This window comes from Protopterus annectens, chromosome 5.part0, assembly GCF_019279795.1.
Source record: "Protopterus annectens isolate FY-2018-M chromosome 5.part0, PAN1.0, whole genome shotgun sequence".
Taxonomy (NCBI): Eukaryota; Metazoa; Chordata; order Ceratodontiformes; family Protopteridae; genus Protopterus; species Protopterus annectens.
Window position 1 is genome coordinate 459,278,030 of NC_056735.1, and position 14,721 is coordinate 459,292,750.

Below are 14,721 nucleotides of genomic sequence, written 5' to 3' on the forward strand. Positions count from 1 at the left end.
CAATGCATGCTCCTACTGAAACAGTGACCATGTCCTATCACTGACACAAAAGTGCTATAGCTTCCCAATCTTCACCATCTCACACCCACACCACTAATGAAGCTCAATTTACCAGTATCAAAAGAGAAGACCTTCCTCTATACTATCAAGACAGTCAAAAACTATCTTAAAAGCATTAAAAGAGCATGTACTGCATAAGCATTCTAGCATGGATGAATGTCATTTTACTGCTAGACACCTTAAGCGTTATATAATATTCTATAATTCAGCAAAACAAATTAACAATTGTTTATGCTAATGTGTGGAATGCTTCAATCTCACAATAAAGTATGAGATCATTTAAGTAGCACTGTCATTACTGAACAACCTTCTAAGCTACTTAGGCTACAATTCCCATTAATCTGTTATTCTGCACTGAATACAGTTTTAGGCCATTGTTTTAAAACACATGGAAACATGCATGCCGGACTCCATTTAACAAATGACCAGTATGGTAGTGCATGTTATACAGACAAGCAGTATATTACGCTGTATATTTTCTCAGAAATGGAACTGCACCCTACCCACCCACGTTACATGATGCTGTACTTTGCAACAATAACAATGAGGTCAAAGTAAAACAAGTGAATATGCTTTCAGTGAGAAAACTTTGACAAATGAAGAAGATTTTTTTTTGTTTGTGTGGAGCAATCACAGACAGCCTCTATGTAAGAAATAGGCCAATACCCCTAATCACATTGTTGAATACTCTAACATACTTCAGATATCCTGATACAGACAATTAATTATTCTACCAAAACTGATGTCAGGATCAGTTTATGTGAAGAGGTGTTTTCTAATGGCCCTTTTTTCAGTTCTGCCTCACCCCAGTTTAAATGCATGCTTGTCCAGTGTTTTCCATACTCAGTAGCTCATAAATACACATTCCTTCAGCACCTGCCTGTTCTGGTTTTCCCACTCAATGATCCTGACCAATCTGGTATTCCTAATTAGATGGCAGAACAGAGAGTGCTTCATTACAACAGTATTCTATGCAACCTTAAGCAAGCAGTTTGCTATGTCTGCTCTTTTGTTATCACTATAATAAATGAGAAAAGCATTAAAAATTCTGCACACTTGAAATATTCATCATTCAGGTCTTCCCAGAGAACATGCCAAGGGCATTAAGGCAGCAACTATCAATTTATTCTGAAGGTAAAGAAAATGCATAAAATGGGCATACTCGGGTCTACATCAACAGTCTACCCTCAACAATGCCACCTTCCTTGTAAGCAAATCAGAGCAAGTATGTGCTAACATGTCTTGGTGGGAGTCTCCCACAAGCTCTTACACAACAGTTTTCTTTTCTGTCAGTCTTTCTGCTAAGTAAATTATTGTCTTATTCTTGAAAGAAAGGTACAGTCTGCTCTTACCTCACAAACACAGAGTTTGTGAAATCTTCAAAATATTTTGTCATTTCTCAGCCTCCAGAGGAATACACAGAATAAGGCACGGCCCAATATTTCTTCTCCGAGATTCTGTGCAATGCTGTTGTCATATGTACATGAAAACCAGCTGTTCAAGGACTGATCAGCTGGTTTCCATGCATACAGGTAACCATGGTAAAGCAGCTACAGGATAGAAGCAGCTGAGACGCTGCCTTTATCTAAGGAAGTACCACCAAAAAGATAATTAAAGGGGGGGGGGGATGAGTGGACGTTTAAAATGGTTACTTAATTTAAAGAGAGAGAACTTAAAACTGCACTCTCTCTGATATTTTTTTTTATTAGTTTGCTGTTTAAAAAAAAATCAATCCCCAAACCATTTCTGCATAAGCTTCCCCAGCTTCTCCACTCAGACACCGCTGAAGCAGGTGGCAGGAAGACTTTGCTATGAGAAATGTAACAGATTTCCTACAATAGCGAGCAGTATAGCCTGCTTGCAAGACACAAGACATCTTAAGGAATGACCCTCTGGTGTAGAAACAAAGTGTCATCTACAAATCTGGCAAGACACAGATTCAACTAGCAGCCCAATGGCTTACCCCAAGAGAGTAAGTAATTAATTCTATGTATTGGGTGGGCAGGTACTGACAGATGTCTGGGAGGGGTTACACTATGGCACACAACACTTTTATGGGTATCTTAGTCTAATAAAGGGAATCAGATCAGGACAAAAAAAATCTTTTCAGGCTAATGTGGTTGTTCATACCTCTGGCACCTAACCCTCTACAACAAACAAATAAGGCTCTTCTTCACTTATTAGGGAGGATGCCAACCAACTGGTTACAAAGAAGCTAGAGGAAGAAATGTGATAATGAGAGGAATGAATATGTCACATCTGATTGGACGGAGGCTTGATGTTTGCACACATGGTGTAAAATCATATAAGAAGAAAACATTCATGTGATATTATGAGTCAGGGGCAATGTTAAAAAGCACTTTTTTCACAACAAGTTACTGTATCCATAAAATATCCTTCCTGAGGATGTTGTGCTAACAAAAATAGTAAAGGCATCCAGGACGCACAGAATGTTATAAAGTGACTTTGCTCAGAGCAAGGGCAGTCAGCAAAATTGCTGAGTGATTGCTAACAATGACTTACTGTAAGGCAATCTCCAAGAGAGATCCGTAGAAGAGATATTTGACCTGTGAAAGTCTCACATATGTAAAGAAGATAGAAACTAATCCTCATTCAAGAAAGTGACAGAAAATGGACTGCAAACCATGTCACGAAAATGAAAGTTCAAATGATCTTGTATCATTAGTCGAGACTAGCAGAAGTAAACCAAGTGTTCTTCACATAGAGTAGTACATATGAAGAAACAGCCTCAAAAAATGAATAAGCTATGGGACACAGCAGGCTGTCAAGCTGTATATAAACAAAACATCTGCCTCACATAAGATGAGGTACTAAATCAACCAGGGAGTTTGTCAAGAAGAAGGAAGGGCCCAGAGAATCAGTACAGAATGCAAGACATCAAAGGTGAGTACAGCCCATGGTTAATGACAAATTTTCTCAAGATAAAGAGGAATAACCAAAAAGCTGCTACTAGACAAAGGGTGATCTAACTTCATAACAACAGCAGAGGCAGACAGGAGTCCAACAGACAGTAAAAGTATAATGCAGGGAAAAGCTGTTAAATTATGAACAAAAAGCTAAACGTGCATTTGGTAATTCATATTCCGTGGCCTGACAGAACCCACCCCCCCCTGAAAAAGACAAGCAAATAGCTAAATCTTTTGAATCCTAAAGGGAAGAAAAACAGGGTTCCTATCACGTAGTCGAACTTTTACAAGTTCGAGCTTCATATGGTCGAGACCATAAGTTCGAATTTGTAAAAGTTTGAGTGTTTGAATGGAAATCTCCGTAAGTGGAGGTTTTCATTTTGTTCAATGGTGTGCGATCTTGGAGTTGGTATATTTAAGTAGTGGGGGGTGTGGGGGTGCAGGGGGGCTTGCCCCCCTGCTTAAAACAGTTTATTTTGTTTTCCATAGTTTTTTTTTTCCTCCATAGTCGAAGTTTTGTAACTTCGAACATAATGGTTCGAACATTACGTGTTCAAAGTTATAAGACTTCAACTATGTGATATAGACCCAGAAAAACAAGATACAGCATAACCTGAAAATTTCCCATTAAGATCCTTGTTGGCCAAAGTCCTATGCCACATGGAACAAAACCAATAAACAACTACTGGAACTGGGCAGAGAACCCCAAATAGTGCTGTCTTTGAAATATGATAACAAGGGTTAACTGTCTGAAAACTTACTGCCGAAGTATCTGTTCTACGGAAAAAAAGACAGATGAACACAGTGTTAAGGTTAAATGAGGAAATAGTGTAAGTAGCCTTTTCTGAAGCCAGGGAAATGTCATGAATAGAGCTATTTACAAAGGAAACAACAACAAAGCCCCCCATCTGTGTGCCTGGACAGAGGACAAGCAATAAGCTGCAGGATGCTATCAAGACCTTAAACCTTTAAATTCAAATAGCTAGAAGAACTAGAACTGCATCACAGATGATGAAGATGTGTAGAGGTCCCATACGGTGGACATAGACCATAAATTCTACTCACCAAAATAATTACAAGGGAAAGACATGTCATGTTCCCTGAAAGTTATAAAAAGAATGCACAGCATATTACCCAGGGAAAACCTCTTTCAAAAAATACTGCTAAAAGAATTCTGTGTCTCATCAGAGAGATGCCAGGAAGAGATCTCCTATAAGATCCTAGGCACACAAGATGTCCTCTAGTTAGAAGAAGCACATGAGACAAATGGATCTGCCTCAAAAGTCCAAAATTACATGCCAAAACCAAAAAAGGACGGCAGGAAGAGTGGATTATACCTCTCAACCTCTTAGTTCAAGAAATCTGGACAAAGCCTGACATAATGGGGGGAGGGGGGGCAAGGGCCCAAAAAAAAGATACAGATTTTACATACTGCTCTTACAAACTTAGAAACTTGCTAGAATAACAGGTTTTGTGTTAACATGCATTTTCTGAAGGATTTGAAGTTTGAAACTCAAATGTAATGTCATTATGTAGTGACTTCAATCCTTAGGTCCTCCCAGTGATTTGCATCAAAACCACAAATTTTCTGAGGAACAGATAAACAATATGAGGCAAAACTCTGGACATTCTGCAAAAATCTAGACAGTTGAGAGGCATGGACTGGATGCTGTAGTTGTGAATAAAGACTAAGCCGTACAGCTTAAAGAACTGCAAGTTATCTCTAAAGGAATAACTGGGTTCACTACAGGAGCTTGAATCCCAAGCTCTTGAAAATGATCATCTCAAAGCCAGAGACTCAAGTGCCTTGTAGTTTTGCCAGGCTGCTTAATGCTTGAACTTAATTGCTTCCTACACTGTGCCTGTAAAATCATATCTTATTACTGTTTTCACTATTTAGTGAGCGTTTTTGTTGTTTCCACTGTTTGTCAAGAATTTACTGATATTTTTTCACTGTTTTAAAGCCATCTGTTCTGCCTGCTTTGGTTTTCCCACCAAGCAGTACTTAACTGATCTGTTAACTGTTTAAATCATACTTTAGAGCCTCCTGGCTCATTTTCTGCTGTTTTAAACATTTTTTTCAGTGTCCCACTGCTATTTTTCTGCTGTGTTAAATATTATATAGTGTTTCCCACTGAAACTATGGTAGCTATTAGCTGCAGTATAGTCCATGTCCAGGCCTGCTGCTTCCGGAACTGTTCGTAGTGGTTTGTTTGTTTGTTCTGAGCACATTTTCCAGGCTATCTTGGATTGGATGAGGCCTATATGCATTTTCATGAGAGAATCGTGTTTGATTGGCACCTGACTGGTAAAAGTCTAGGGCTTAGAATAAGCATCCTCATTGGTCTGCTTGAATTTTGTTTTTTTTTTTTTTAAGTTTTAGCTTCTGGCATTTAGGCCCTGCATCATGTTTGGACGTTGTGCAACACTATGCACTGCCATGCAACTGTGCACAAATGCCGGAGAGTTAAATTCAACAAATTTTCCCTTAAAACCCAGGCAGAAATATCCATTCATCGAGCTACTCCATGATAATTTCTGAAAAGTCACCCCTAGTAAAGTACAGTTGTGTATTTACCATAAATGTAGATGTTCAAGTGTATTCACTGTTGCAGCCATTACAATTGGGTTATCCTGCTGGCAGGCTACCCGCAGTCGGCCTGAATTCCAAAGTCTAGGTCCGGCATCGGTTGCTGTCGCCTCCTCCCTGATGTCAGTGCGCCAGGGGTATAAACGATGCAGCCAACGCCATTTTCTTCAGTTTTTCTTGCCCCAGATGTCAGGTGACCCAAAAAGGGTAGGCTAAAAATATGTCAATAAAGCATGCATGCACCAAGGTAAATTTTTACTTCATCTACAGGCAAATACATCACATAGGTTGCATAGAATAGAGAAGTACAGATAAGTTCCAGCAAAGATAAGGGGAATGGTGGGAGGGTAACCTGGACTGCAACAGTGAATACACTCAAACATCTACATTTATGGTAAGTGTACACAACTATACTATGTTCATCGTGTTTCATGTTGCAGTCATTACAATTGGGTTGATTCCCAAAGCTAAGGTTGGGAGGCTGGAGCTAAATAGGATTAGGAGCGGCTATGAGGCCCTGCAGAACTGCAGTGGCAAAGCCTGCCCTGGATTTAGAGCAGAGTGGTAAGTGATAGTGCTTTGTAAAAGTGTGCACTGAACTCCAGGTTGCAGCCTCTAAAATGTCTTTGGTTGGTACTCCTCTGAGGTAGGCTGCTGAAGTGGCTGCTGCTCTGGTTGAATGTGGCCTAATGCTCTTAGGCGCTGATTTGCCATGTTGTGAATAGCAGAAACAAATGCAGTGGCCTATCCACTTTGAAATAGTCTGCTTTGAGATAGCCTTTCCTTGTGATCCTGCAGCATATGCCACTAGTAATTGCTCAGTCTTTCTGAAAGCTTTGGTTCTGTCCAAGTAGAAGCGCAGCTGTCTGTGTATGTCCAAAGAATGCAGAAGTCTCTCACCCTTATTCTGTGGGTTTGGGTAAAAGGTGGGCAAATGAATAGTTTGGTTAAGGGCCACACTGGACACTACCTTAGGCATAAATGTCGGGTTTGTCCTGAGAGAAACCCTATCTGGATGGAAAATGATAAACGGTTCCACAGTCATGAGTGCCTGTAGCTCTGAGACTTGTCTTGCAGAGGTTATTCCTAGGATCAGAGCTGTTTTCCATGATAAAAATTATATATCAGCTGTAGCAGCTGGCTCAAAAGGAGGCAGGGTGAGTTTTTCCAAGACATAATTGAGGTCCCATGCAGGTATTGGTGATCTCCTTGGAGGCCTTAGGTTTTTGGCTCCTCAGGGGTACTGCCTTAATAAAGGATGAGATAAAATAAGTGGCTCTGTATTGTAATGAGCTGAAATGGCAGAGGCATGAATCTTAATTGATGAAAAGGATAGGCCTTTGTCCAGCATCTCAGTTAAATATTGCAAAATCCGAGGAATATTTGGTACAGTCATGTTAATCCCTGCCTGGTTCCAAGCACAGAATCTCTTCCATTTTTCAGCATAAGATTTTCTGCTACTAGGCCTCCTGGCCTCCAAAATAACACCCATCCCCGCTTTAGAGAAAGGTGTGTTTTGAATGACTACATTATCCGCCATGCTGCCAGATTTAAGGTCTTGAGTTGGCTGTGCAGGATCTGTTTGTCGTGTTGGGACAGTAAGTGAGGAATATGAGGTAATGTCCAGGCTGGGAACTGATACAAGTTCCTTAGGATTGGGTACCAGTTCTGGCGGGGCCAGTCTGGGGCAATCAGTATCATTTTTGGCTTCTCTTCTCCGACTTTTAGGAGTACCTTGGGGAGGAGAGGCAGTGGAGGAAAGGCATATACTGTTAAGTTTTTCCAGCTGAACGATAGATCCACTTTCCATGCTTGCTTGTGATAAGTCCTTGTGCAGAATCTCTTTAGTCGGCAGTTGTGAGGGAAAGCAAATAGATCTATGTCCGGGCATCCCCAATTCCTTGTTATCATGCTGAAGACTTGCGGATCCAATTTCCACTCGTGGGGATCCATGAGGTTTCTGCTTAGTTCGTCTGCCAGAGTATTTATCTTTCCTGGCAGGAATTGTGCCTGCAGATGTCCTTGGTAAGTCAATGCTGTGTCCCACAAAGTCATGGCTAGTCTGCATAGGGGGTAGGAATGAGTGCCTCCCTGCTTGTTTATGTACCACATGACTGTAGTATTGTCCGTCTTTATCAGTAGTTGTCCCAGATGAAGTAGATCCTTGAAGGCTGTCAGGGCATTCTGAACAGCTAGCATCTCTTTTTGGTTGATCTGTAGATGCATTTGGCTTGTGGACCATGTGCCCTGAATACATCTTCCTGCCATGTGGGCCCCCCAGGCATAATCTGGTGCATCTGTTGTTAATATCTGCCTGGCTGTGGGTAAAGCGAATGGCTGCCCCTTGTTGTGGTGACAGGCCTTTGCCCACCATCGAAACTCCTGTTGCAGGCAGGGAATGAGGGTAATTATTGTTTCTAGGCTGTGGCAATGTTGAGTCCAAACACTTTTTAGATACCATTGAAGTTTCCTCATATGCAGTCTTGCATATGGAATTAGCAGAATGCAGGATGCCATGAAGCCCAAAGCCTGCAGAATTTTTCTTGCAGATAACTGAGTCTTTGTTGGCAACATTTTGAAATAAGTAATCAGTTGCCTTTGTCTGGCGTGAGATAAGCCATCTGGGCAGTTGTATTTAAGCTTGCACCCAGGAATATTATCTCTTGAGAGGGTACTAGTTTTGATTTTGTTTCGTTTAATGCGTACCCTAGGCAAGTTAGTAATCTTTTTACAAAAGCCAGATGTTGTAGTAGAATGTCCTTGTTCTCTGTTTGACTAAGGCAGTCATCCAAGTAAGGATATATTTGTATTCATCTTTGTCTGCAAAATGCAATTACTGGAGCCAGGCATTTTGTGAAGACCCTGGGTGCAGTAGATAAGCCAAAGGGCAGTGCAGAGAATTGGTAGTGCATTGAGCCAGCTATGAATCTGATGTATCTTCTGCATGATTGTCTGATTGGGACATGCAGGTATGCCTCTTTTAGGTCTAAAGTCACAAGCCAAGCCTTCTTGTCCAGCATGGGCAGAAGCTGCTGCAGAGTCAACATTTTGAATCTTGGAATATCCAGATATGTGTTTAGAATAGTTAGGTCCAGTATTGGTCTCCTGGCTTTGTCCTTTCTGGGCACCAAGAACAGTCTTGAGTAAAATCCTTGTCCCTGCTATTGCTGTGGTACTTGCTGAATGGCTCTCATGTGCATGAGGGATGACACTTGCTTTTGTGCCTCTGCCCATTGATATTTTGGCAGGTCTGGCAAACCGTCTGCCCTTGGCAGGGTGTGAAAGTGAAACCTGTAGCCTTGTGACACTATATCCAAGACCTATTTGTCCTGGGTTATTACATGCCAATTTTGAGAAAAAAGTGCTAGTTTTCCCCCTAAAGGTGCTAACAGAAGTTAAGTGCTTGGCGCAGGCAGGGGGAAGTCATTGGGACTGTTTCCTGTATGGCTGTGATTTGTCTTCTCCGCTTTTGGAGGTAGAAGTACCCCATTGTTTAGACCTGTATGAGCCTTGGGGCTGGGATCTGCCTCTAGGGCATCTGTATCTGCCTCTGTGGCCTGTCTGACACTGGAAAGGACCAATTCTTTGTAGGCCAGTGCCTGCTAAATCTTGGAGGCTGTACCTGTTAAGAAATCCTTAACTGTTTGCATAGATTTAGCTTTGTCCTCCATTTTCTTCAATGCCTCTTCTGCTTTAACACCAAACAAGGTATCATGCTGTAATGGAGCATCTAATAATTTTGCTTTAACATGATCAGGCAGATTCTGTTCCTTTAACCAAGCATGCCTCCTAATGACAGACCCCGTAACAGTGGCCCTGCAGGAGGCCTCCAGAGAATCAAAACCACATTGCAAAGTATGCTTTCCCACTTGTTAGGCTGCATGCAATAAATCCTGCATTTCTTTTGTTTTCTGCACATTCAGAATTTATCAACATTTTCTGTTTAAGCAGTGACATAATATATTGCTGATATTTAAGCATATGAAACTGACAATTTAAAGCCCTTATAGCCAAGGTAGCAGAAGTGTAAATCTTTTTTCCCCATTTGTCCAGTGCCCTAGAATCCCTGTCAGAGGGGGTAGGGTTCTTTGCAGTGCAAGCCTTGACCCCTTTTGGACCCTGAGAGATAGTTTCTGGGTCAGCAGCAGGGTTCTTAAAAAGAAATTTATGTGAATCAGGAACCCTGTAGTATCTGTCTGGCCTAACAGGAGCTGGAGGTAAAGAGTCAGGAGTCAGAATGGACTCTGAAAATACATCATCTACAATGTCTAACACAGGTGGAATAGCAAGGGGCCTGTGCTGAGGTAGTAAAAGGAAGTCTCTGAGCCTTTTAGATTCTGAATAATCTTGGCTCTCCCGGTGGAAATGCTCCCTCATGGTATGCAGAGTTTCCCCAAAAGAATAATCCTCAGGAGGAGAGGCTGATGGGATAGATTCTTCAGCATCAGGATCCTCATAGGGAGGAAGAGAGTATTCCTGATTAGAAGAGGAATCAGAAGAAATGGAAACCTTATCTGAAGATTCATATTCTGTCTCTTGCCTAGGCCTCTTATCAGGAGGGGGATGGGAACCCCTGATCAAAGTAATTAGGTCTTCGGCCATTTTGAGCATCTGTCCTTTAGGCATGGAGGCCTGTCCATGGGGCTGTTGTACTTGTTTCTTTGTCTTTAGAGGTGCTTTAGTCTTTACCTTTGAAGCTGAAGTCATTTTAATATATAACTGTGTAGGCCTGAAAACACCCTCAGAAGCCGATGCCTGCTCAGCGGCTCCGGACCCATCTGAGGGATTAGTTTCCGAGGTTCCAATACCTTGAGTTTCCAGCGGCTTAGTTGGCTCCACGTAGGAGTCGGAAACGGCCTGCGGCTCTAAAGTAGCGGGTGTCAGGGGCTGCGAAAGTGCCTCACTGAGAACTGGTGACAGGCTTAGAAGAAGCCTTGTCGTCAGTTTTGGACCTCGGATGCCTGTTTTTTTATTTTTCTTTGCGTTTCTTTTGAACTGCGGTAGTCAGATGGCTATCCGACGACATAGTGTAATTGAATCTTCTGCCAAAATAGTGACATGCAAAATCGTACCGATGCTTAACAGTGCATTGGTTAAATCTAGCACGAAACCAACAATTAGCAACGTCGTGATCAGGGCCTAGGCAAGGAATACAGTAAGAATGGAAGTCCTTATGAGGTATTTGCTTCCCACAAGAAATACAATTATTAACTTTTTCTGACATCGGTCTGGAGCAAGAAAAAAAAGTTTCCCCAATGGGGTACTTAGCTTTTAATGAAGACTTAGGATCTGAAATTTGAACACGAAAATCTCAGGAGTCGGCCGACCGGCACTTGCGAACTGCTTTTGCTTTGGGCACTGCGCGGCAAGAAAGACTGGAGAAAATGGCGTCGGCTGCATCTTTTATACCCCTGGCGCACTGACGTCAGGGAGGAGGTGACAGCAACCGACGCCGGACCTCAACTTTGGAATTCAGGCCAACTGCGGGTAGGCTGCCCACAGGATAACCCTGCTGTAATGACTGCAACAGTGAAACACGATGAACATCAACAGTTTTCAACCCAGCATTATGGACAGTTGGACTGCCTTTGTTTCACTGTCAACATTGTTGACTTGGGTCACCAATGCTAACATAGTTTTCTTTAAAGTGAGAGATTCTTGACTTCTCCTTAGAACATACCCCAAAGATATATCTGGCCTCATTTTTGATAAAAAAATCTCTAGCCAACCACAACAAAAACTCCCTTCACCTTAATGAAACAGGCTATAGCATACTAAGAAAAGATAGAATAAACAAAAAAGTAGCAGGTGCAGCCTTAATCTGTCCCAACAATTATACAGTTTTACCCACTCTCTAAAGCTATTCCTACATTTGGTAATGCTGAAATACTCATAGCATCATTGAAAATAAACAGTAAAAAACAAACAACATGTATTCCCCAGGCCAAAACATTCCTGTTCTAAAAGATTTTCTCTCATGGGTTTCCAAAAACATCTCTTATGATACAGTACTCATGGGAGATGTCAATATTAACTGGTCAAATCTATCTACCGACTCACCAGCAAATAGTATCCATCATTCAACTGAACACCTCACTTACTAGAATACAAAACAGCAGCAACCTAAGCTCAGTCCTTAAATGGATCCTCGTCTCTGACCCTCTCAAATACTCAAATTCCAATACACTTCCCAATACTTTAAGTGACCATCTACCTGCTTATACTTATAGAACCACCTCCCAAATGCCTAAAACTCATAGCTACAAAACATCCAGAAATTTAACAAATTTCAGTCCAAACCAGTTTAATAACATACTAAAATAACTTAACTGGTCCACATTAAAAACTCTACCCCTAGATTACACAGTCGGTTATTTCAATAAAACATTCCTAGATAGCCTCAACAACTTAGGCCCTCTTAAAACAAAAAGAACTAAAGCTAATCATGCACCTTGGCTAACCAAAACAACCAAACAAATATTACAAATTAGAGACAGGGCTTGGGAAAATTGGCTGAAAAATAAAAAAAAATTATGCCAACTTGTAAAACTACAAGCAACTACATAATAAAGCCAAAAAATCAGTGAATGTAGATAAAAAATATTTTTCACAGCAATTAACTAACCATGAAAACAACCCACAAACTTTCAGGAAAACTATCGCATCACCCCCCCCCCCCCCCGGGGGTTCACACAAAATCCATCTCCAAACCCAGATAAGACACCTACAGAAATAACTAAAATGTTTAATACCCACTTCACTGACAGTATAGCTATACCAGTCTCAGGCTTAACTCTAATACAAATTCCAATAACTACAAAAATCCCCCCCCCCAAACAACCAATAATGACAACAACACCGTATCTACCCTTTACCAATACTCTACTATACCTCCTTTCTCTTTACAACCAGCACTTAAGGATAAACTCCTCCTTAAGCTTAAGCCTTGCTCTCTTAAGACGAAATCTGGACAAAGCCTAGGATAATGGGGGACAAAGGCCTGGAAGTGGGGACGGATTTTAATTACTGCTCTTATAAACTTAGAAAGTTGCTAGGATAACAGGATTTGTGTTTTAGCATGCATTTTTCGATGAAATAGGAAGTCTGAAACTCAAGAATATAGCATTATTTACTGACTTTAATCCTCAATTATTATCTAGAAAACCAAACATTTTATGAGGAACAAATAGGAGGCAAAAATCTAGACATTCTGCGAAAATCTAGACAGCTGAAAGGTATCTTTGGACAGCTATAGATTTAATTCTACGTGGAAGCCAGTAATAGGCTGTGTAAAGCATGCATTCCAATAGTCATGAGAGCTCCTGGAGAAACATACGTAGTACTCCAGAAAATCTTATTTCACAGTAATTGGTTTAGTCTGCCTCGGTATGAGGTGTGTAATCTCTTACAGAGAAACCATCTGTTCACTCCAAAATCAACAAATATGGGCTCGGTTCTCTGAAACAGGAGAATGTGCTATAACACAAACACATTAATCTGCATTGCTGTGAAGGCCCTTCTCTACAAATCAGAAAGGTGAAAACAATGGATTGTTGTACAGTGGCAATCACCCTTCTTAAGGAAACCAAATGAATGAGGACTGAAAATAGAAAAGGAAAGCAGTACACCAAGGAAGATATGTTACAAGTTAGAAGCATGAAACAAAAAGTTTATATGTATAGTGTAAGAAGGAAGAAGGTTTCCAGCTGGTAAAATGTGCATATATTTTCAGAACAGCATACAAGCAATTGATTTGTGATAGATGGGAGTGACCAACTTCTCTGATAACTAAAAAGTCAGAGCTATATGCAGATTTGACTGCAGAAACTGACACCCTGTAAACCACAAGGCACTGCCCAGCTTTGCAGTTAGCACCCAATGTACTGTGGGGGAGTCATTTTTTGGATTTTGAGCAAACCCAGTTTGTTGGAAGAATGTGGAGTCATATAATGAAAATGTTAAGAGTCTGATAGGAGGTACTTCAGTTGATTGACAGAAGGAAATGCAGTGGATGATGGTGCTGCATTGTTAGACCCCATGCCAGTAGCAGTTGTAGGTACTGTAGAGATTATTGGTGGGAACAGGGTTGCTAGATTTCTGACTGGCCAGGTAGGGACAAAGTGAAGACTTAAAAAAAAAAAAAAAAAAAAAAAAAAAAAGGTCTGTGTTTGCAAATCAAAAATAAATAAACATGGAGCTACTTCTGTTTAATGCGAAACATCACAGTTCCACATTAAACAGAAGTAGCTCTGTTTTGCAATTTTTTTGACTGGCCTGTATACCAATCAAAAATCGCTAAACACGGGGCTACTTCTGTTTAATGCGGAACATCGCAGTTCCGCATTAAACAGAAGTAGTTCTGTTTTGCGATTTTTTGATTGGCCAGTATGCTGGTATACGGGCCAATTAAAAAAAAAACAAAGCGGGGGCTGCCCGGGATTTAAACAGGCAGTGCAGGACTCTGGGTCAGGCTGCTGATCTCGAGACAGTCCCGCCCAAATAGGGCCGTCTGGCAACCCTGGGTGGGAATGACCCTGCTCATAATCTGTATATTGAGTACTGCAATGGACTTTAGTGGTGTGTTTGCAGACAACACCAAGATTACACGTGGGTTCATTGAGAAGGTCGACCGCCATCTCTAAGAGAACTTGTACAACATGGTAGAATAGTCAGCAGGATAGAAGCTGAGTGTCACTGTAACATTTTATACTTCAAAACCAGAAACTTTGGGAAGGAATATATGATGCATGATGTCAACTTGGCAGCCTTAGAAGAAGCCAAAGAAAGAATTGCCAAAGCCTTGGAGTGGTCATTAATGAAACCACTTTCCAGTTGTAGTTACCAATCAGATGGTGGACAAGGTATTAATGTAGTCAAAGGCTTCAAAAATAAAACGATGATTTAAACACTACAACATAACAAAACTGTGTCAGGAAACTGAAAAACTGAAGATTTATCACCACACAGGCCTAAACTTCCAGCAGCAATCTGCCTTCATGGTGTTTTCACTATTTGCTTTACCAGAAAGGCTCATCCAGACTCTGCTACACTTTGCTGTGAAGGAAAAGTTAGTTTGCTTTTATTTGTGGTATTTTGTATTACTTTATTGCCTTTTTATATTTTGAATACTGTGGTTTGTTTTAT

The 14,721-nt window shown here is 41.0% G+C and overlaps 1 protein-coding gene across 11 annotated transcripts in view; it reads right to left on the bottom strand.

The window, feature by feature from the left end:
* DMD (dystrophin) overlaps positions 1-14,721 on the bottom strand; it is a 9,298,038-nt gene that overhangs the window by 803,481 nt on the left and 8,479,836 nt on the right. The window contains exon 1 of one of the 11 annotated variants that reach the window (XM_044072403.1): positions 1,413-1,496. The exons of the other annotated variants lie outside the window; for them this stretch is intronic. Coding sequence (XP_043928338.1) covers positions 1,413-1,456 — 44 coding nt within the window. The 5' untranslated portion in view covers positions 1,457-1,496. Of the gene's footprint in view, positions 1-1,412; positions 1,497-14,721 lie in introns of those variants that run through there. 11 annotated transcript variants of the gene reach the window in all.